General features: G+C 47.9%; 1 protein-coding gene across 1 annotated transcript in view; it reads right to left on the reverse strand.

The window, feature by feature from the left end:
* Positions 1-23,442, reverse strand: part of LOC146193429 (venom allergen 5-like) — a 92,217-nt gene extending 68,775 nt beyond the window's left edge. Inside the window, exon 1 of the mRNA XM_084600548.1 lies at positions 23,146-23,442. Coding sequence (XP_084456674.1) covers positions 23,146-23,442 — 297 coding nt within the window. The remainder of the gene's footprint in view (positions 1-23,145) is intronic.
* Between the last annotated feature and the right edge of the window lie 1,266 nt (positions 23,443-24,708).

Below are 24,708 nucleotides of genomic sequence, written 5' to 3' on the forward strand. Positions count from 1 at the left end.
CGAACGATGTCCAGCTTTCTCGCTTAGAGGTGCGTCGAATACGCCTGCTTTTGCCTTTGCGCGCTTCAAGTCTATTAGGTTTTCGGCAGTGGCGTATCGGTGCATCTTCGACCAAGACCTGTTTGGAGTTTCACCAGCAGTCTTACATTTCGAGTTCCACCAGGGTCTTCATTTATTTCGTGGCTTACCTGACATTTGTGGAATGTATTTTTTTGCTGCCTCTATAATGTCCAGCGTGATCAAGTGCTGAGTTTCATGAACGCCTAAGTCAGCAACTGATGAAGAAGGCAATGAGGAGTGTTCCCTAAACATCTCCCAGTTGTCTGCATGTTCTTTAAACTTCCTAGGGAAAGATACATTTTCATTGTTATTGCCTGCACACTTTACAGAGATCGGGGAACGGCCATTTCCATATAGTTTATTAATAACAACCCACTCTGTAGCTGTCAAGAGCATTTGGGAGCCAATAGCTAAATCTATGGCTGTATATGTGTTATGTACTATGTTGCAATATGTTGGCTCTTTTGTGTAAAGTAAGCACGATCCAGAAGACAATAAGACAATAAGAATTTTTCGATTAGCACACCTCGGGAACCCGTTCTTGTACATCCCCATAGCGGGCGGTGAGCATTGTAGTCTCCGACCAGCAGCCATGGCTCTGGAAGTTGGGCAATCGGCTTTTCAAAACTTTCGCTACATAGCCTATAATTTGGAGAAATATACAGAGAACGCACTGTTGTAATTATATCGAAAATTAGGGTTCCCATTGCCCCTGCCTCTAAATCTGTATTCAGCAAGAAGTTTCGACATGGGATTGATTTTTAAATTACAATGGCAACGCCACCAAAGAGGCGAGTGCTGCCTTGCCTATCTTTCCTGAAAACAAGATACTGCTTCAGGAAACTTGTGTATGCTGGTTCGAAGTTGGTTTCTTGCAGACAAAGTATGCTTGGTTGGTGCTCGGCGAGGATTTCATATACATCATCCAGATTATTTAGCAGTCCTCGACAGTTCCAATAAACAATGCTATCAGTAGCCATTTTTATAAGTGCGCAATGGGGAAGAGACGGTGGGTTTAATACTCGCCGCCTTTATCAGGTGGCTTCACGGGCGTATATGTTTGATTTGAAGCGCTGCAACAGACCCCGCCTCTCATTGGCGAACTCCATAGGCACCACTGGCGCTGCGGAGTAACGGTGGGCACGCGGTGCAATGCTGCTGACGTGCTCCCACAGCGGCTCCTATGGTATGGAGGCAGGAGATTTTTCAAGAAGAACCAAGTCCCTCTCAGATGTCTTTGGTGTCCTGGACGTCTGGAAGAAAGTGACCTCCGGGATTACAAAGATTGGTGCAGCCGGTGGCTGCTTAGTGAGGAGCCGTTGTGGGAGCACGTCAGCAGCATTGCACCGCGTGCCCACCGTTACTAGACGCGGCCTGGCCCTCTGCGGGCTGCATCAGCATAGGGAACGGAAGAAAGCACTCTACGTTTCTTTCGCGCCTCTCCGTATGATATATTCTCAGTGACCTGCAAATTTACCACTTCCTTTTTCTGCCTGAAAGGCCACAAAGGATCGTGAGGATGCAAGGTGTATGCCCTCACAGCTCACACATTTCAACTCATTTGCACTGCAGTTATCAGTTGCATGGTCGTGAGCGCTGCACTTTGCACATGCAAGGCGTCCTCGACATGTTTGGCTGCCATGCCCATACCGCTGGCACTTGAAGCACCTGCGGGGGTTTGGTATGTAGGCGCTTACTTTGCCTAGGATGAATTTCACATTGAAGAAAGGAAGTGTGCTCCGGTTGAAAGTGAGAACAATATATTTCGTTCTTATTTCTTCATTCTTTCGCCTGATTGTTATTCTTCGAGCCGCAGTTACACCTTGGTTCTGGAGTCCTTCAAGGAGGTCTGATTCTGTTTCGTTTAAGAGGTCTCTCAGAAATCCCTCCCTGGCAGCTGTTAAGACTGCGGTGAGGCGATACCTGCACGTCTATGTGAGCAAATGTCTGTTATGAGGAGTTTGTCAGACTGGCCTTTGTCTGATACCTCTATTAGTAGGTCACCTGATCCTAGTTTTTTGGCTTTATAGTTTGCCCCAATGATGGCCTTCAGCGAGGTGGCTATCAGAAAAACTGATAGCTCATTTACAGGTTTAGACTCTAATAATGAGCCAGGACAAGGAACTTTCGGAAGTTCTCAGTTGGTGTGATGATTTGTGTGACTTCGGTGCGACTCCTTTCCGGAGGTCGATCAAGTTTTTTTGATGATTGTTTTTTCATACATTATGGGTGATCTAAGGGTTCTTAATATTCGGTCACCTCTGTTTCCCCCTTATATGCAGAGGAAGGTCCCGGAGCCCCTCACTTGATAGACAGGCAGGGAGCCCGTCGGCCGAGGCTTGAACACGGCCTCGACAGCCGCCGTTCATGATTTCTTCCCTCCACCTTTCAACCTATCGCCCCGGTACGGGTTACAGCTTCGGTATGGGGGCTCAGGGTCCGTGGTGGCGCCAAGCACCAAGACCTCATTGCGCAAGGTGCCCCTGTGGGGGAGGTTCAACATATATTTATCCAGCTATTACCGACTGTAATCACTAGCACAAGTGCGTATGTATTGAACATATATAGTCGACTGAAGAACAAGGGTGCATCTTTAGATTAAAGTGTACAGAAGGCGGCACAACTAGCAAAAATCGCGCCTCCCGTCAAATTGGTTAATGTTAACGCGTATAGCTTCTTGTGGTGTTATAGTAACGAGGACATTAAAGGCAGGAAACTCGCTGGGGCCATGTCGGACCTAGGATCGATGATTCTTACTGAGCCGCAGCATCCCATGAAGATTGGCAGCGGTGTCTCTAGAGATACATGTCCAGATCTTTCATTAATAATAGGAGCGGGGAAACTATGATTGGCGCAACACGTAAGAGACCTTGGAAAGTGACCACTACATTCTCGAAATCTGCTTTGATTAAAATAAGCATCGCAAACCGAGAGGGCAGGCTCGGCTCACGGGCTGGTCGCTATTCCGAAATGCTGATATACTCATATACTCTGCGCTTAACGCGCCTATTGAAAAGTACGAGGAATGGGCTGAGGCCTGCTAGGTATCTGGGATCACTTTGCGCATACACTTAGACCTCAGAAGAAGTTCCGACTATTCGCAACCATGTACTGCATCTATGGGAGGCAAGAAGAAAGCTCACAGGGGTGGAAAAGAGAAGAGCTTACGCAGGCTCAATATCAAGATCGCGACAATAACATTACAAGTAGAAGAGTACGCACGGACCTTAGCCCAAAAACAACAGGGTGGCCAATTGCGACTCTATGAAGGTCAAACAACGCCAAAACAGCGAGGAGTCTTCTTCCATAATTGATACAGCCTTCAAAGTAACGCGGGGATCAGCTCCGTAACCTCAAGAGAGCACTGCAGGGCTTTGTGGGCACGGACGAGCAGCTGGTTGCAGCCCTCACCAGCAAGTACCGCCGTAAAGCGAAAGACCGCGAGCCAGTACAGGATTATATAGGTATGGAGATTCCGGACCTGGTAGAGAGTTCGAAGTCAAGTAAATACACACGGCGCTTATGGCCATGAGGCGGGGCACGGCACCAGGGAATGACAAAGAGACAATGGGATCGCTTATCAATCTTAATCGGCATGCTCTTGAGCCTCTCACACATCAACTAGTGTTGGAGAAGCGGACAGTTACCCGCGGCGTGAAAGATAGCTGATGTTAGCTTTATTCTTAAACCTGGAAAGAATGTAAACATCAATACACTGAGGCCAATCTTGCTCAGGTTCTTCTCAGAAAGCTCACCTAGAAGGCGGTACAACTGCGGCTTTCAACGTATATGGAAGACCACGATATTAAGCCTGGCACAATGTTCGAGATTAGGGCACACTCGTGAAGCCAGGACGTGTTACTGCAGCTCAAAAAGGCGATTATCATCCCCTGTGCAAACGCAAGACTAGGGCTATACTAGCACTGGATCTTGGGGGACTTTCAACAACGTGAAACACTCCAAGATTCTGGAAAATCTAAAGGAAAGTGTACCTTCAATTATACCAGGGCTTTCTTGCAAAAGAGGAAGGCGCACATCAAGATTGGCGACATGAGGTCCGAGGCGATACCCATGGGCATCAGGGGGACGCCTCGGGGAGCGGTATTTTCTCCACTTGTCTTCAACGTTGCCCTGAAGCCCCTGCCGAAGCAACTTAGCGCCATAAGGGGAATCCGCCTTGCCTTTTAGGCGGGTGACAATCATATGGACAACGGACGGCAACTTGAGACAGATGGAGGAGGCCTTCGAAGAGGATCGCACTACGGTTCAAAACTATGCAGAAGAATGCGCCCTATACTACTCCTGGGGCAAGTCGTAGATCCTCGTCCTGCGTGGGATGGAGGATACTGCACCGACCGCTCGAAATCTCGTCCACGATGCACCTAATCCCAAGAAGGAGACGGTACGGGATTTGGGGCTGCTTATTAACAAGGGCGTGAAAGCAGTAGCAATCACGAAGCTCCGAACGGTGTGCGAGCAAATTTTTCATATGATATCTCGGATCACAACCAAGCAGAATGGTACGCAAGATGATGTGACCCTTAGGGTAATACAGGCCTTTATCATCTGCAGGATATAGTGTACGTGGCCCCATACCTTCGTATGAGGAAGATCAATCTAAACCGCCTGGACCTTCTCATTCGAACGGTTTATAAGAAGTCACTCGGGCTACCCATGATATCATGATATCAACCTGCTGCAACTGGGGGTACACAACACGGCAGATGAATTGATTAGCGCCCACTTTACATGCGAGGTAACACAACTGGTCACAACCAAGAGAGGCCGCAAGGTCTTGGAAGATATAAACATTTGGTTGCAGCAACAAGTGGCTGGGAGACCAGATATACCCAAATAATGGAATAGCAGGTTTCGTTTCTTACGCCCCGCTTCCGAAAAACATATACCCTGAGCATTATCACGCTAGATGAGTGGCGAGGAGTAAGAAGATGAATGAGTGCTTTCAAGAGAGGAAGTCTTCAATGTGGATGCTGCGGGATCATGTAGAGCGGATATCAACCATACCAGTGGTGCCCCAAATGAAGGTCGTGGACGGGATTTCAGTTCGTAACGGGGAAACGCTGGCTATGCAGAAAGTAGATAGTTCTAGCCGCGATGCACTCCGCATCGAAATACATTGTTAAGATTCCCATGCGGCTTATAGAAACTATATGTGTGGCAGAACCACGTCTTTAGCCTCTAAAATTCGTATTCAATGTAGGATTTCAGCTGGACAGAAAGAGCTGACATGGATAGTATGTCACCAGGGAGTTGAAACAAGCGCGCACAGTCTTCGGCCCAAGCGTTTCTTCCCCGGGTTCCTTCTACCTCCTGACTTACTTATTTATGCTCATCCTCTCCATATAACATATACAGATAAACTATAGCATTTGCGGCATGAAAGGCAGACATTCCGAGGCTCGCTAATGGTTTAAATAAATCAGAAGAGTTTCACCTTCGAAGGCTACAAACCATGTCATTTAAAATCCAGCTACGCTGCCACTGATCCCGAGTCCTTTTCAGCTCAGTGCAGATTTGTGGCCAGAAGGCAAACTTTTATCACGTGGTATGGGCTTGCCAGCGAAACAAGTTTTGACATAATAAATCAGCCAACATGGGCGGGTTGGAAGGCGGTCCAGCTCGGAGCTCGAGGAACAACGAGCCCTTGTCGAAAGAGTAAGGAAGGCTCCTTTTACCGACGTTGTCCCGACTAGGGATCCGATCAGCCTTCCATTGACCGGATCGGACGAGAACCGACGTTTCATCATAGTATGGCCGATGGCAGCCCTTGCTGCACTCCAAAGTTTTCATTATCATCATTTCAAGTGTGATTGGACGGTACACCGTCGCTCCTGTCACGTGGCCTTCCTGGCGCGCGTTCGTTGAAGTCTACAGTCAAAAGTAGAATTCGCGGTATGGCGTCGCTCCTATCGCGCGGTATTCTGATAGCCACGTGAGTATCTGATATAAGCCCGAAGTACCTGAGTTGAAGGAGACTCGCATGATCTTTCTATAGGCGTTTGTAGCAATAGCTGCATTTAGCCAGGTTTTAGCTTCTTCGCCGCCACCGCACTTTGAGCTCTGGCACTGTGACGTCACACCACGGTTCTCGATTCTCCACCAACTCGGCTAGTCGCGGTCGCCGCGCGGCCACCTCCCCTGCATGAGCGCGTCCTCCGTTGGCTGGCAATCGCCACAGCTGGCACGGTCGCCAACTCAGCTCGTCATGGTAGCCGCGCGGGCATCGCTCCTACGCGTTGGTAAGGCTCCTTTATTTTTTAAAGTATCGAAAAGTCTTGATCTAGCCGCCCTCCCGGCGAGAGGCCACAGAAGAATATTCATAGGTGTAAAAAAAAGTCTTCCCGTTGGTTGACCACAATGTCTCTCCTTTTTTAGTCAATTGGGAAACCACTAAGTTTAATAGCAGCATGTTTACCTACAAGCGAAAACTAAGCGTAGCCAGGGGTCTGTAGCTATTGCTACTCGACTAGGTTTAACAAGAGCTAGACCACATCCAATTGTTTTTTTCTTTCCACTGCGCCGGTTGTTGTTGAAAACCTTTATTTCCACCGAGAAGAAGCTCCGTTTCGGACTCCCCGGCACGCAGGCCTGACGCAGCTTTACTCAAGAGCCTCGCGAACAAAGGTCTGGTGAATATGCATTGTTGCTTCACGGCCTCAGCCGCCAGGCGGATGGCTTGCTGCTGCTGAGCGGGGTCCTCGCTTCGCAGCAGGGTCTCCCAGCCATCTCTATCTATATTTTCTTTAGCTCCTGGGCTGTTGTTATATTCCCAAATAATATGATCTAGAGTGCCCCATCTCCCACATGTTATTCAATGTAGATCCTTTTCATCTTTCGAAATTGTTGCATATACCCAAAAGGGACTAATATGATTGCCCCCTTCTAGTCTCCTCCATGCAATTGCCTCCCCGTTTCCGAGGGAACAGTCTGGCGGCGGATAGACCCTTCTTCAGACGACATCCTTAGCGCAAAAAAACACACGCACACGAGAGAAAAGGCGGGACAAGGGACAAGCGCTTGTCCCTTGTCCCGCCTTTTCTCTCGTGTGCGTGTGCTTTTTTGCGCTAAGGATGTCGTCTGAAGCTGAAAACCATCTAGCCCGTCTAAAAGTTCTTATAGACCCTTCTGCTTAGTTTATAGTGCTCGGTAACCTCTTTATACGAGATTAGGCTATCTTTTATATACATGAAAGAGTAAGGCTGCCGGGCTGCTCGGCAGCCGCCCGGTGATAGAGAGCTCGGGCAAACTCGTGAGCAGTCCTGCGATGGATTCATGTGCTGGTATCCATATAATTTCCACGTTGCGCTCAAGGGGCCTCGATTCGAGGACTCGTTTAGCTTCTTCTGATATTCTTCCCTTCCCAAAATGTCTGACTGCATTTTTGCTATCGCATAGTATTAATTTAGCTTTGGTAGCGACACAAGCGAGCGCTACTGCCAATTACTCCGCCGCGTTGGTGTCTCTCGTGCGGCTTGAAGCCGATACTACAGGTGCTCCTGTTCCGTCGACTACTGCGGATACGGCTGCTCCTTGCCGTCCACATGCAGCATCTACGTAGGCCACTTGTTCTGCTGATTGTTCTCCCATTCTTTTCTCGTAGGCTCTGGCTCTATACCCGCGCCTCTCTTTGTTATATTCGGGGTGCATATTTTTGGCATAGGCGGGACGCGTATCCTGGCTCTTATCTCTTCCGGGATATCCACTGTCTTATGAGCAGTGTATCCCGGTTGGATGTCTATCCATTCTAGTATTTTTCTTCCTGTTTCAGATTGGCTAAGTTGCTCCAGCTGAGCTATTCTAACTCCCTCAGCTAGCTCGGCCCATCTGTTGTGGATACCCATTTTCTCAAGACGTTCCGTTGATGTGGATATGGGAAGTCCCAGAGCCCTCTTGGCACATTTCCTCAGTATCCTGTCTGGTTTATCTATGTTCTCTTTGTTCATATTTAAGTACGGCGTTGCATAGCAGACTCTGCTTGTTATGTACGCCTGTGATATTCTTAGGAGGCTTCTCTCTTTAAGGCCTCTTGCCTTTTACTGCTATCCTTCTGAATATGCCTTGCACTTGATCCGCATATGTTGCTAATTTCTTTATGGTATTGGTATTGTTGCCTTTATGAATGATAACCATACCCAGGACCCTCATCTCCTCGACCTTCGGCACCTCTAGGCACTCTACTACCACTGATGTTTATTGGCTTTTGGTCTCTGCTGTTGGTGTTGTACCTAAAGAGCTCCGACTTCTGCGGTGAGCATGCTAGTCCTCTGTCGGCTGCATACTTCACCACGGCGTCTTCAGCTTTCTGCAGGCTCCACTCAATTTCTGCATCACTTCCATTGTTCATCCAGATGTTAATATCGTCAGCATACATGCTGAACTTTATTCCAGAGATATCATTCAGCTTAGCTGGGAGGCCTCTCAATGCTATGTTGAATAGAAATGGAGATAACACGGCACCTTGAGGGGTTCCTTTGCTTCCTAGCCTCACGCTGGGAGACTCTGCATCCTGAAATTTAATCACCGCCCTTCTGCCCTGAAGAAAGTTCTAAATGTATTTGTATGTTCTTTTGCCTACGTTTACTTCCTCAAGACCTTTTAGTACCGCGTCATGTCTGATATTATTGAAGGCCTTCGTGAGGTCTAGGCTCAGGATCACCTTAGTGTCTAGCCCTTTCTTGTCTATATCATGTCTTAGTCTGAGCATTATGTCCTGCGTGCTGAGCTTAGGACTGAAGCCTACCATCTCATGCGGCCATAGGTTTTCATCCTCCATGTATTTTGTTAATCTCGCTTGCACTACGTGTTCCATGAGCTTCCCCACACACGATGTTAGAGAGATTGGTCTTAGGTTTTCTAACTTTGGTTCTTTCCCCGGCTTAGGAATGAGAATCACTTCTGCCTTTTTCCATTCGTCCGGTAATTTACTTTCTTTCCATACTTTGTTTATGTATCGTGTGATTGCTTCCACCGAGCCTTCATCTAGATTTCTAAGAATGACATTTGATATCTTATCTGGTCCAGAGGCCTAGCGAGTTCTTAACCCCCCAATAGCTGCTCTGACTTTTGCTACCGTGATATCTGCATCTAGTTTGCCATTCTCTAGACCCCCATATTCCGCTTGTTTAATTCCTGTTGTTTCTCCTATGTATATTTCTTTGAGTCTCTCCATTAGTTGCTTATCCGTCCCATGGAAAGCGTGTCTCGCCTTCACTTGGTTGACGCTAGCTGTCTGTTTTGAGTTGTTCGGGTCTAGGAGGTGCCTCAGTAGGTTCCACATTTTGGCTAAGCTCATATTCCTATCCATTTCGTCACACGTGCTGCACCAGTTTTGCTCGTTAAGTTTATCGCGTAGGTTTCCATGTCTTTCATATGCCTGGCTAGCGTTCTTCTTAGGTTTCTGTTCCATTTTTGGGATTTCAGTTTTTTTCCACGGCTCTCCTTCTCCTCCCACGTACTCATTAATTTGCTGTCCATTATTTCTGGCGTGTCTTCCCCTTCGGCAGCCATTTCCGCGCTCTTAGCATCCTCTCTAAGCTGTTTAGCCCAGGTATTTATATCCTCGATTTCTTCAATTCCGTGGTCTCCCCGAATTGCTCGGAATTTATCCCACTCCGTTATTTTGGCCTTTTTGATCTTCCTCAGTTTCACCCCTTCTCCTACTTTGGTGGCTATTATGTAGTGATCACTGCCCAGGTTCTCCATGGTGTTGCTCCACTCGACTTTACTAGCATTTTTACTGAAAGTGAGGTCTGGCGCCGTGTCTCTGGTTACACTGCCGCCGACTTAGTGGGCGCACACGGGTCTGTGTGTAAGGTTAAGCTAAGAGTTTGGGACTTTTCCAGGATAAGTCTACCTTTTAGGTCCTGCCTTCATACCCTCACTCCTGATGCGCCGCATTAAAGTCTCCCACTATCAGTAGCGGATTCAACCCGACCAATTCGATGGCTTTCTTGAATATCGTTCCGAATTTAGTTTTCTTTTGTCTTGGGCTGCTTCTATGCTTCCGGTGCTAACATCGTGCTCTAAGGTTGCTATGTTTCTCTTGACCAGCGTGGCCACCCTGCATTTTTCTCCCAGATTGCTGCAAAAACTTTGCTATCCGGTCAATTTGACTTGATTACCTCCGGTCTCCTGCAGAGCTATAGCAATCGGTTTGTCGTCTAGATTTTCTAGGTGCTGCTGCAGTAGTGCCCTTTTGCGCCAGTACCCCCGGCGATTCCATTGCCATATGGTAGCGTTCTTTTCCTTATTTCGGTTCTTGTCCATTGTTGGAGTATACTATATTTGTTCTAGTTTCGTCATCCTATCAGCCATGCTGCTTAGCGCCACAAGGATTTGGTCTATCGACCCCTTTATGTCGCCCAAGGCGTTAAACCTGTTATTAATTTCTTGCATTTGTGCATCTATTCGTCCCTCTAGCTGTGTAAACCGCGTGCTTAGTTCTACTCGCGTTTCTAGCTTTTCAATTTTGCTGCCGAATCTGCTTGTTAGTTTCCTTTAGAGTACCAAGAGAGGGTCTGACTCGCCCGCCTTCCGTTTTACTGGTGAGGGTTTGGTTACCTCCGCGTCCATTTTTTCTTCCCCATTTCCTGTTACCTGTTTCGCCTCTGCTGGTTTTTGTATTACCGCAACGTGAACAGGAGGCGTTTCCGGTCTAGATTTGTTATTGATAAGTTCTGCCATCATTTTTCTTAGCTCTGCAGTTTCTGTTCCTTGCCTTTTTATATCGGCTTCCTGTTTTCCTATTTTTGTTTTTAGCTCTGCGTTTTCTTTTTTTAGCGCTATAGTTTCTGGGCTAGCCTGGGAGGCCTTGCTCGCGTAGCTTACCGCTGCCTTTTGGGGCCCCGTCTTGGGTAGTCTCAGGTCCTTCCTGGAGGGTAGGCACGGGAACTCCTTGTCGTCCGCAAGTACCACACTCGGCCGGGGGTTGGGTTTCCCGGAGCTGGGTCTCCTTCCAGATGCAGGCCTCCTCACGACGTCATCGCGCCGCCGTTCTCCCGCCGAGTGCCTTTATGTAGCGCGCCACCGTTAAGATCCCTATTACCATTTTTGTACCGAAAGCTACATTAGCCACTAATTTGCGATTTCGCAGTGGCGGTGCTCCGAGGAGGCACATAATGACCCAGAGCCGTTGCCTCAAACGGCGGTGGAGTGGCCGCCGCCGTTTGGCATGACGTCACACCACTTGCTCGTTGTTGCGCTTGCCTTCGCTTAACCAGTCACTAACCAGTACAAAGTAATGAATAACTAGTCACTAACTAGTTTTAATTATTAATTAGGCAGTCTAAATAGTCATGAGTAATGACGGTTGGCTACTACGACATCACACGATGACGTCGTCGGCTGTGACATCATGGCGACGTCACATCGGGTTACGTCAAATAACCGGAAGTGTTATGACCGGAGACTTTCGGTCATAACATTAGGACTAGTGATAATGTCACCAGGCGATTCTAGCATATACAAAGCTGACCACGCCGGGTGTCGGATCCAGGCGTTCGTGCGGCGCCTTTCATTTCCCGCTTCCGCGAACGCCGCATTCAGAGCATACAGAAATAGACGCAATACAGCAAGGCATCAGCGGCGTTTCAAATTGATTGACAGCAAATAAAAGGCACAATATTTGTCACAATTCTCCACAAACTGGTTGGTTCACAGGAAGGGAAAGGCGCAATATCTGTCACACTTGCTCTGTGGACACCTGAACCGCGACGTAAAGGAAGGGATGTAGGTGGGAGTGAAAGTGGAAAGAGAGAAAGGGGAGCCGTAGTGGAGGGCTACAGAGTAATTTCGACCACCTGGGGATCTTTAACGTGCGCTGACATCGCACAGCACACGGACGCCTCTTCGTTTCGCCTCCATCGAAACGCAGCCGCCGAGGTCAGGTTCGAACACGGTTATTCCGGACAGTAGTCGTGAGTCTTACCACTGCACCACCCCGGCAACACCTTCACCAAGCTGTAAAGAAAAGGGGAGGGTGGCAGTGAAAAGAGAAAAATCTGCCGTAGTGGAAGGCTTCGGACCACTTCGCAGCAGACGCTTTTGCCTCATCATACTTAAGTGGTCCATGGTGGTCCTAGAATTTTTTCTAGGGACGATACCGTCATACGGGTAGGGAGCCTCAATGCACACTGCTCCTGACCCTACGGGGCTGGAACTGGTTGGTCACCGCCGCTTGCGGTGGGAGCTAGCCTGCCACCGAAGTTTTACTGTTGTAGGCCGTCATTGCACCCGCCACCACTTCGTCTACCTGGCGGAGAAGGCTGCCATGGGAAAAGGCCTGCCAGTCAGACTAGCTCAGGGGCCCCCGTCTTCCAGGCCAACGTGCGGAGGCAGGGGTTGATGGCCTTCTTTTGGTGGAAAATAAAGCTTTTCACTCAAATCGGTAGTGGACGACGGCTGTTGCGACAAGCATCTTTCTCTACCTCTTCTTTTTCTTTCTTTACTTTCTCTTCTGTCCGCAAGAGGCAGCGGAGGTGGCTCAGCTACAGAGCCAGTAGCAGGCCCGTGCATTTGCGTAAACGGCAATCTGATACCAGAGGTGAACACATTTCAGGTATTGGGATTACAGATTGATAACCGGGGTAAAAATGCCACAGCCTTGAAAAAATTAGTCCGCCTGCGAACAAATTAGTAGGATGATTGGTAGAATATCCGGCAAGCACGGTCGACTTCTTGAAAAAGACACCCTTCGCCTGGTTCAGGCGTTCGTTGTTAGTCGTGCGGTGTACGTGGTGCCCTACCTCAAGCTGAGGAAGAGCAACCATGGACGCTCAAAGGGATGATTCGGGCGGCGGTTAAAACTGCTCTAGGGCTCCCGGCCAGAGCGTCTACGGAGCTCCAGCTCCAACTTGGGATCCATACTACAGAGCTGATTGAGCCCCACAGAACAAGCGAAATTGCTAGGCTGTCGGTGACCAGCACTGGCAAGCAAGTCCTCCGAGACCGCAATCTCGGGCTTCTCCCTACCACAGGAAACAGAGTGGACATCCCGGATGGGTGGAAAATACTTGACGTTTAAGCCGCTCCCCAAAAACATGAATTGGGAGTATAATCAGGGGAGACGTGAACCCAGGGCAAAATTTAACCAAAGTAACTATGGCAGCAAGATAGGCACATATTACGTGGATGCAGCCGGTCCCACTGAGGATGGCATCTGCACCATTGATGTTGTGCACGAAGAAAGGCAGGTGAACGGGCTCTCAGTAAAAACTGGTTGGTTTGTGGTTGGTTTGTGGAGTTTAACGTCCCAAAGCGACTAAGGCTATGAGAGACGCCGTAGTGGAGGACTCCGGAAATTTCGACCACCTGGGGATCTTTAACGTGCGCTGACATCGCACAGCACACGGACGCCTCTTCGTTTCGCCTCCATCGAAACGGAGCCACCGAGGTCGGGTTCGAACCCGGGTACTCCGGCACAGTAGTCGGGCGTCTTACCACTGCCGCTAATTTTGGAGGAAGTGGCGATTGCACTGGCCGCACCCACTGCGACGCATCCTACATAGTATCCGACTTGCAACAGGCATGCCGAAATTACGTGCGGGGTAAGATAGCGCCACTCGAGCACAGAATAATATTGGCACATGTGTTGCTGTAGTGGTTATTTATTGTATAAACAAATGGAAGGAAAAGATGTTTGCCAGCCCCGGTATCTGCTATGCGATATCTGTACCACCTGAACTGGGGCGGCGGAAATAAAGGGATAGAGAGGAAGAAGCAGAAGAAATCAGAGGTGAGCGATAAGGAGAACGAAAAGGGCAGGTAAGAAATATATACACTATGGTACAGTAAAATTCAGATGCGGGTTAGATGGGTGCCCGGACGCCAGGGGGTGGAGGGGCACGAGACTAGTCACGTGGCTGCCCGAGCGTTCCTACCCCCCGAATTCGCTCAATCTTCGGGTTCTACCGAGAAAACCATACTAATCGCGCTCATAATTCATGCGGACATTACAAATTATTTACGCCTCTGCAGAATGGCACTTCCGAGACCCGCCAAGTGTCTCGACAGATCTCAATAGTGCCGCCTTAGAGGGCTCAAAACCGGGTGTTTTCTAAATCTCGCCATTCTAAAACACATGGACCCGACATTCACGGGTAGGTGCACACTCTGCGGGCAGTATGCTGACCTATACCATATGGTGTGGGCCTGCCAGCAAAATACAAAAATAAAAGTTATAAAACAGCCAACTAGGGAGGGCTAGGAGGCGGCCCTGTCCAGCTCGGACCTGGAGGCCCAGCGTGCCCTGGTCCAGAGAGCTCGGGCCGCGGCGGTGGTTAACGGCGTCCCGGAATGGGGTCTTCCACTTAGCTCCACAACCACACGCACCTCCCTTCCCAAAATATTTCATTGTCAATGTTTTCTTCTCCTCCTCCTACAGTCGCAAGTTGTGCGCTTGGCTTACGCAGAAGCGCTCACTAAGACGATTCCTACACAGCAGCTGTACTTATCAATAGCGGCGTTTAAATGGACCCGACAGGAGCTGGTTGAGGCGTTTGCATCGAGGCTCCCTAAGTAAAGGTCTGAGACACCGCCATCGCGTGGTAGACACAGATATGCGACTTTTCAGCTGTGTGTAATGTGTGAAACACATCTGCTTTCCTTTCTCGTAAACCAATTTACATTCACTTCCTCTTACAGGATTAGGCGTACAATAGGAAAGCGTGACACAAAGGGTGACTTTCCTTTGTTGTAAACCAATTATTACCGCGAGAGGAGGCTATATCAAAATACATAATGACTATTATTGATGCCGAAGGAAATAATTAGGGGTGTGCGAATGTTTGAAATTTTCGAATATCGAATCGAATATCATAATATTCGATTCGTTAAACGAATCAAATAGTGGAAATTGAGAATTATTTGAAACTGTTCGAATATCTTCGCAAATTTTCGAATAATTTTCGAATACTTTTCGAATAACTGGCACGAATTAACGTCTCGGTTACCTCCGACCATTCTCGCGAAGGCAGCGTCAGCTCCGAGCAGGCACAGCTTGCTGCCGCAATAAACCTACGCGAGAAGCAGAGATCACCGTTTAGGGAGCCTACATGCTTCAGCGTGGCCGCAACACGGTCCATTCGCATGGAAACATTCTTAAAGATTGGACATATCACGAATCGCGGAGGCAACTTCTCGTAGTCGTGTCATAGTTCACACGTCTCTAATCTGCCGAGAAGTAACGCTACATGTTTATTCCGTAAAAATTGCATTCACTTTCATCATCAATAGTTGAGGTTAAGTTTATTATGCGAGTGGCGCATGACATGAGAGTTGCATGAATGTTGTCAGCTCATGCTCATACAACTCTCCACTATATATCTCAGGTCGCCTAGCGCCAGTTGTAATCGCCTAGCGCCAGCTAGAGGGGAGCATGCGAGCTAATTGAGAAAGAACGAAAGCAACGAAATTCACTGAAAAGAAGAGGAAGATGAGGAGATCACGCGCTCGGCGATAACTAGTTCGAAGAGCCAACAGCAGGGGAAGCGCAACTCTATGGCCTCGGGTTACTCGGACGCAAGTCGGACGAAAGCGTCGCTCAGCCATTCGTAATCTCTGATATATTATATCATGCAATCTAGTTCACTAAATAAACTCGTTCAAACGTAATTGTTGTAGATAAAAACAACCAGCAACTGACAATGTGCATAGAGATTAATAGTTGCGCCCCCTAGAGGAGATCAGCGTTTTCCCGTCAGATCTATTACTCCACGAGTTATAGCGCTCTACCGCAGCGCTATAACAGCGCTATAACGAATAGTAGAGCGCTCTATAGCGCTCTACTATTCGATTCGTATTCGATTCGCTTTTTAGCTACATTATTCGTATTCAATTCGATAGCAAGAGTGCACTATTCGTATTCGATTCGGTTTGGAAAAAGTACTATTCGCACACCCCTAGTAATAATATTTGAAAATTTTGGCGACGGGTACAGTACCTCCTAACGCGAAATTTGAGCAAAGCTCATCAGCTGTTTCAGCTTTTCGATAGATTGAGGTAAATAATTCGAGCAAGACTTGTATGCACAATAACCGACAACTGGTTACGAGGGACAACGGCGACGGCGACGACGACACAAAACCCAGGAACGGGCGCTAATGCTAAAACGATGCCATTCGAGACATTTTTTGAAAAGCGGTTTTTTTTTGCCGTGGTGAACTAGCTGCGTATACGCAAAATACATCAAAATGTGCTGCTTTTCCCTGTGATTGTCTGATTTCTCGTATCACATGTTACCCGGCAGTTCGTTTTGAGCGCTCGCATTATTCATGATTTATTATCTTTGCATTGTGTATCATGTGTGGTCACGTCCTCCACTTGAGGTCTGAAGCCAGCTTTTAATATTTGATTCAGAGGAATGGAAAGGCGCAGTATCTGTCACACACATTTGTTTCTTTAAAAAAACTGATTTATTTATAGGAAGAGAAAGGCGCGGTAACTGTCTCACTTGTTTTCTGTGGACACCGCAACCACGCCGTAAGGGAAGGGAGGAAGGTGGAGTGAAAGTGGAAAGAGAGAAAGAGGAGCCGTAGTGGAGGGCTGCGGAGTAATTTAGACCACCTGAGGATCTTTAACGTGCGCTGATATCGCACAGCACACGGACGCCTTCTCGTTTCGCCTCCATCGGAACGCAACCGCCGAGGTCGGGTTCGAACCCGGGTACTCCGGCACAGTAGTCGGGCGTCTTACCACTGCACCACCCCGGCGGGGCTGTTTCTTTAGGCACCTCAATCGCACACCTCAATCGCGCCGTAAGGGAAGAAAGGAAGGTTTGAATAAAAGTGGGGGAGGAGGAGGAGACAAAAACTATTTCACGAAGAATTTGAGGCACGTAGTCCTCTTGGGTCTCCGCACGACACCACTCGCGATCTAAACGTTCATGTGATGCTGGTCCATGACGTATGCCGCCCGAGTGACGACAATCTTCTGCCTGGCCGGGTCCGCTGTTCGCAATGAGGTCTCCCAGTCCTCCTATGTTTTGAGAGGCACCGGCCGGGCGGGGAGAGGAGACGCCGGCCAGGATAAAAGAATGTGGGTAAGGGTGGTCTTTGAGTGGGGGCACAAAGTGAATATGTAGGATATCGGCTTAAATTTTGACAGTAGAGCTGGTTTTGGCAGCGTTCGTGTCTGCAGGCGATGCCAGATTGACTGTTATCTGGTACTGAGGGATGGTTAGGGTGACGGATAGATAAGGCGCTCAGCGCGGGAGTTTGCAGTGAACTCAGCAAACGAGTGCATGCGCTCCTTCGAGAAATCCCCCACGAGATCCGCCTGTGCTCGGTTTATAGGCCCTCGGGCTAAGGAGTCGGCGGCCTCGTTGCCGGGATTTCTCGAGTGCTCAGGCACCCAGATGAGCTCAACCCGTCGGGGGAGGTGGAGGGTAGGCATGTGCAGCCGTCGGCGTGCCGGAGGATGAACCCGACCACTGGCATGATTTAGAATGGCAGTTTTAGAATCGATAAGTACATAACTGGCACCTGTATATGCCAGAGCAATAGCTATAGCGGTCTCTTCGGTTTCCTCAGGGATGGAAACCGAAGCTTCCTTATGGAAGCTCGAAAGTTGGGGCGGAAATGGGGGGGGGGGGGGGAGGCTGTGAATAACCTTAGTGGTTCCGTTCTCATCGCAGGCGGCATCCACCCAAACTGCATTTGGCTCATTCCCGTACCATTTGTGGAGCGCTGCCGCGGGCGCCTTCCTGTAACCTTGGACATGATGGGGATGCATGTTTCGTGGTAATGGTTTTGCATAGATTGAGGTGTAAATGTGGGTAGGGAATGTTCTTAGGGATGCATTGTTTGCGGGAATAGTGATGCCAAGCTTACTGAGTATGTGTCGTGCGGTAGCTGTAGGTGCCAAGCTGAGGTATTGTGCTTGTGTGGGCCTCTCCAAGTTCATGTACTGTGTTATGGACTCAGTATTCGGGTAGTCTCTCGTTGCTGGTGCTTTTCGGTAATTTAATTGCCGCATTTGTTTTGTTTGCCAAATTAAGGAGTCTATTTCCTGGACCTCGCTGCATGATAGTTTGAAATATGGTGTAGCATAAAGAATACGGCTCAGAGTATAGGCGTGCATTAGGCGAACGAAGCGTGTCCGCCTCTCGGAGCCCATGTGCGCGTCCTGTCACCCTTTTTATGAGCTGCGTGGGGTTAGCAAGAGGCCTTTTTGAGCCGCTTAGTTGTGTCTGTTTTTTCCACCCTGTTGTAGGTATAGTCCTAGAATATGGATGGTATGAATCTGTGGTACCTGTCTTTCCTGAATTCGGACTTTCATGGGGCTTTGGTAAGTCCGTCCTTTAGGGGGTACGACTATTAATTCCGATTTTTCTAGTGAGCATTCTAGTCCGATTGCTGCGGTGAGCTTCTTTACCGTATCTGCTGCCCTTTGTGGAGTGCATTCGATTTCACCGTCTGATCCATATGTTGTCCAAAGTGTTATGTCATCGGCGTGTACGGTGTGGCCGAGGTGAGGGATTTTTTGTAGTTCTGTGGTTAAGGGGATTAGGGTGATGTTGAACAGAAATGGGGAAAAATGGAGCATTGCGGATTGCCCACATTGGCAAGTGTGTACGGGGAGGTATAAAGACTGTCGATGTGTGAAGTGTGGCTGTTCTGTGTTGGATGGAGGAAGGCTCATATGTAATTGTGGATCCGTGGACCAGCTTTAATGTTCGTGAGTGCCTGCAGGATTGCTGTGTGTTGTACATTATCAAACGCTTTTTTGAGATCTATTGCTAGTGTTGCCTTAGTATGCGTTGGTATATTTGGGTCAAGCACTGCGGACGTTAGCTGTAGCATAACGTCCTGCGCAGATAGACGGGGCCTGAAACCGACCATGGAGTGTGGATATTGGTCCGTGTCATCCAAGTATGTTGTTAGCCGAGCTAGTATAACCTGTTCAAATAGTTTTCCTAAGTGGGAGGTTAGCGATATTGGGCGCATATTCGCCGGGGAAATTGGCTTGTATGGGTTTTCGTATTAGAATTACTTTCCCGTGTGTCCATTCTGCTGGGAGTGCCCCTTCTTCCCAGTGTTTTTTATAGAGGTCCGTAAGTTGCTCCAATAATTTATCATCTAGATTTCTTAGCGCCGCATTTGAAACTCGGTCTTCGCCTGGAGTTGTGTTCTAGAGCTTCTGAAGTGCTTCCCTCATTTCGGATGTCGTTATTGCAGCATCTAACACCTAATGTGATCCTCCTGCATAGGCGGGAAAGGATTGCGGTTGTGCTGGGGTGGTGTGCATATGCTTTAGAGTAGCTAGAAGCGCATCTGTGTCACGTCTGTGTTGATGGCTTAGTCTAACCATTATGTTTCGTGTGTATGTTTTGCTCTGGGCAGGCTCGAGAAGGGGCCGAAGTAGGGGCCATGCACGCTTTGTGGTAAGATTTCCTTTTAGCCCTTCACACACTTGTGTCCAATTTTGCTTGAACAGTTGCTCTCCATGGTCTTCAATTTGGGTGGCCAGATCATTAATCGTCTGTTTAAGTTTGCGGTTTTGCTTCTGTGTGGCATATCGTTTAGTTAAACTATAGTGGCCTTCAAGTAAATGTGCCATTCTGGCCTCCAACATTGGCAGCTCTTCATTTGTATAAAAGATCTGCGTATTATTCTCCTTGTCTTGAAGGAGATGTTTCACCCATACCCCTAATTCTATGTGGTCTTCAGCAGGGGTGTTTTGGCGTTGTTGTCGGAGTTTTTCTCAGTTCACCAAATGATGCTTATATGACTTTGGCGTGCAGTGTGGTCGTTCAAGGGTTACGGCGATGATATAATGATCGCTGCCTAATGTGAGTCCGGTTCGCTCCCATTTCCAGTGAGGGATGTTTTGCCGAGCATGAGATCTTGGCTGGCATCCATCATTCCAACCATACCCTGTCTGGTGGGCATGTCGAAATTATTATATACGGATAGCTGTGAATGCTGTATCTGATTGGACAGAACCTCTCCTCTGCTGTTTGTACGGCTGTATCTCCAATCAGCGCGTACGCAGTTTAGATTCCCCGCTATTAATAAAGGTGTTTTCTTGGCCTCCTGTGAACTTCGCGCAACGAGATGCGGTGCTACTAGGAGGCTGTATATATTAGAGTATATTATTGATTCTTTTGTAACATCACTCGGTATAATTTCTACGGTAACATGTGCTACCTCGCGTGTGCAGCGTGTACTGCGTGTCTGAGTGTGCGCCTGATGTAGGTTGTCACCACAGGCATGTCCACGCTGGGTGCATGGTAGGCCGTATATCCTGGTATGTTGAGGGTTATACGAGTTTCTTGTAGTAATATAAGGTGTGGGGGTGACGAGTTTCTAGTTATGAGTTGTACTAGAGGATCCCGCTTTCGCTTAATGCTTCAGCAGTTCGAATCCCTATTGCAATAACCAGCGTCTCCCAGCATCTTCCAGTGCGAAAGCAGTAAGATTTTCGCGCTGGTTTCGCACTGGATCTGCTGGGCACGCTGGAGGTCTGCGATATTCACTGGAGAAGTAACGGGAAGACACTGGTTGCACTGGTACGATGGGAGAAAAACGCTTGGATTAGCTTTTTGACGCTCGGTGTGTCGCTGGCATCCGCGATGCACTGGGAGAAGCGCTGTATGTGCGCTGGGGCCGCACTGGTCCCAGTGCCCCAGTGTAGCCGGTGCGGCTTGCGGCGTCAGCCGGAGTAGCATCCCTCAGGGGCCAACATGGCAACAGCGTACTCGCAATCGACCATCGGGGCGCATATTAAAAATATGGTTCAAGCAAGCGCTTTTTGCTGCGAAGTCGTTGCGCACTTGTAAGAAAACAAAGGCAGTATCTTTTTTCAAATTTCCAAGTTTCGATAGATTGTTTTGAGCGTTTCGAGAGAGACCACGACCGCCGCGCCTCTGATATCTCATTCACACTGACGATTAACGCACAACTAAAACTGGAATTGAATGTTGTGGGCTACCATGCATAACAAATTTCACAGCTGATTTTAAGGGCACTCTAACAATGATTACTGCCAAAATGGTCAATGCGGGCTTAATTGCAGGCGAGCAGCCTGCACCACGGCCCAGTATAAACAGCAGAAAGAAAAAATTACCGAGCGATGGGCCCATGAGAGAAAAAACAACAACATACAGCGCTTGTAATGCATAATATTTTGCTTGTTTCTCAAGCTTTTGCGCTCCTTCTTAATCTGCGTATTAAGCAGCCGAGCCCTCGGTCATCGCAAAGCTTCTCGAAATGTTTATATACAAATAAGGTTTAGCTATACGCAAAATAGGGTCGTCGCTGCTGCGCTTGCCGGTATTGAAGCTTGGTCGCACTTTTTTCCTTGAAAGTTTGTACTAAAGCTCCGTGTTCGGCAAAAATGGCGCCCACGGTAGCAGAGCATCACTGAAGATCCGGCGTTGGTAAATTTGCCAGCGATGTCAAACGCCACATGTTAAACTGATTCTAGTGCACAAAATAGCACGCATAAACACCCAGTACATTAGTTGCAAGTCGTGAGAGCAGGCAGCAAGCTCCGACGATCAAGAAGTTGTAAATGTTAGAGCGGCAGCAATGGCCTGTAGACTGCGAAACACGAAGTCGCAACCGTATAAATGCGGATCACGACATAAAATGTAGAAATGTTTAAACAAATCCTTGTTCTCGGCGTGGCCGAGTGGTTAGCGTGGTGAGCTAGTGATTGAATAAGTGGTGAGGGACCGAGTTCGGAGCGAGCTCGGTCCATTATTTTTTTTTTTACTTTTTTAAAGGTTTCTTTATGTAGCTAACGTCTTTCGTTACTTTTACCTTTTTAATTTTTATCTCCCGTCTTTTTTTTCTCCGGGCGAACAGTGCAGCCAGTGCAGAGCGTGCCAATATGCCGCGTCCCAGTGCGCCCAGTTTCCAGCATGATACTGGGACCATAATCAGGTATGGCGCTGGGGCGCTGGGACCCAGTGGCACTGGGTTTTGCAATAGGGATGCCAGATTATTAGTGGGTTGTTGCCGTTATGAATGGGAGGATGAGCTGCTATGATGCTGCACTTGGGGTGCTACGGAGGGGAGTATTGGTAGTTGGATAGGGGGATGGCTTGGGAGGAGAGAAGGGGGGATGGTTAGAAGGAGAGTGTAGCCAATGTGGTGTCAACCACGTGCATTACGCGGGTAATTGCCGCCTCTACCATCGTTTTTACTTTCATAGTTAGATGGTGACAGAATGTGTTTAGCCGCTCCTCTAGCTGAGCTGATAGGGTTTGGAAGAGAACCGGCCTGTTCAATGAAAGGCTGCGTGAGCACCACAACTCTCTGAGCCCCACTGACGGAGCAAACCTGCTTCGCCATAGCCGGGAATGTGGCTGCTATCCGCTGTTTTCCAGTGTTAGTATTGTTGGTAGAGGCAATGGAAAGGTGGCGCGCGAAATTATTGAGGCGTATCTCATCAGTATGCAAACGGATAATTGTATCAGCACAGCTTCCATCTCCTTGATGCAGAAGGAACTTTGCTGCCTGTCGCAGCGGCGCTAGATTACTGGCTTATCTCTAGACATTGGTGTGTTTGCTTTGGAGGTTGATCGGCGCATGCCCTGTACCTTTCCTGGGAGACTAATCTGTTTTTAATAAAGCACAGTTCTTAGTCCAGTCGACGTTTGTGCCTCGTCTTCCTCTTTGTCCTTCGTCTTTTGACTGTTTTTTTTTCAAGAACATGTACCAACTGACCCAAGTTTCAATTTTGTTGTAATTCCTTTTAATTCTAGCGCTTTGTTCCCTAAACGTTCCCGTCTGATCATGCGAAGTTACTTAACTAGGCTTCTCCTTAGCCTAAGCGTTTGAATAACTCTGCCATCGTTAATAACAAGGCACTGGAGATAAGAAAACAAGATATCTGAAAAACCTTGCTTTTGGTAACATCGGCAACATTGAAACTGTAACTGGTCATATAAACATCTTATGATCTTTCTTCAAATTGGTATGCATTACCCCTGGCTCATATCTCGTGAACACCTTATTTGGTATCAGAACATAGTGCCTAGACAAAAAACTACGCTAACAAAAATGCCTCACGATGCACACCAACCAAACCTAGACCGAGGGTATAAATTCGTGTAATTACCATGCGGTACATGTTCTTGGCAGGCTGAAAGCCAGGAAGCTTGCCCATAGCCACCTGGGAGCGGTAGTCGTTATGGGCCTTCAGCACCTCTGCTTTGTCCGCCTCACTGAGTCCGGCTTCAACCGAGATGCAGTTGGGATTCGGAGGCTTGCAGGCGGTGTGCACCAGACCGCCAGGCAGGTTCTGGTACTCTGGGCGGCACTTGGCAAAAACCGTGCCACGAGGGCCAGCCACGGTGACGGCTAGGACAGCCGCAAGAAGAGACCTGGTCGCGTCGCTGTTCGTCTTGCTTCTCATCTTCGTCTTCCTCAGATGATTGGATGTGTTTCTGCGGGCCGAAGCAGAAATGCTTTAAATTCTTTTTCTAAGAGCAACCATTATTTGGCTTAGCATAACAATAGTGATTTGTAGTGTGGTGCAAAAGGAAACAATTACCTATTTTGGCTGACATATTCCAATGAGGCATTGGAATTTTATCGCTCGTGCAAATAGCAACTTTGAAATGAGATAAATGGTCATGCATGAAAACGTGATCTAAAGACAATTTTCAGGAGAAAGACAAGACATGAACTGAAAAGAAAAATGTTGGTTCCATTTGTTTTGGTTTATGAGGTTTAACGTCCCAAAGCAACTCAGGCTGTGAGAGACGCCACCCAGCTCCACCCGAGACGCACACGTAAAAGGGGTGCAAGATTCCCCATTTTTACCGGTGGAAGAAGAGAGGCACAATATGTCCTTTCCCGCGATTCCGCAACTTTAAGGCGATCTGGACAAGTGATCCACACAAGAGAGCCGCCATTTTTGGCCATTTTGCTCTCTAAATAAAGAATGTCTAAAATGTGTAAACATGGGGACACTGCGGCTGTTAACATACCTGTACAAACATTTTACGCATTTTGTTTTACGTTTTAGAGCACATTTTTTTATTGCTTACACACTAGTTAGTACATAATTATTTGATGTTGGACTGCTTTGAATCATATCCGAGGGAAGATGCTTTTTGAGTTTCGGTTTAAAATTTTTGAGTCACGCTTTACCTCTCAGTTGCAAGTTAAGAGCAATTTAGGTGTCCTTTGTAATAAACGGCCACTTGCGTTCTGAGGCAACGCGATGACACATTCGTATGTTGAATTGAAGGCAAAAACTGCAAACCGATCCGGCACACCGCCTTACGTCTCAATAAAGCTGCCGCATTGTATTATTGTAAATTTCATGTCGGGTTTTATTTTCCACAACGTGACTTCTACTTAAAATCTGAAATATAAAAAAAAACGTCTGGAAGAAAACTGCCCGTAAGCAAACGACATCACGCGAACTGAACCTTTTTATTATTTAATTTCTTTCCAAAAATAGGGAACAGCTGGACTTGTCGATCAGCGCTACGCAATAGCGTTATTTCAGGCCACACCATTGGGTCTTCTCGCAGCATTTTGAACCGTCATTATTACAAAAACACATAAAAGTGAAATGAACATTATAACACATACGTTCACTTTCGAGATTTAGTGTGCCTAACGCTGGCCATCCAGATTCAGCTGGGAAGGCCGTTACTCTAGACTGTGT

Source organism: Amblyomma maculatum, chromosome 4 (assembly GCF_055883805.1).
Source record: "Amblyomma maculatum isolate TAMU_Amacu chromosome 4, ASM5588380v1, whole genome shotgun sequence".
Taxonomy (NCBI): Eukaryota; Metazoa; Arthropoda; class Arachnida; order Ixodida; family Ixodidae; genus Amblyomma; species Amblyomma maculatum.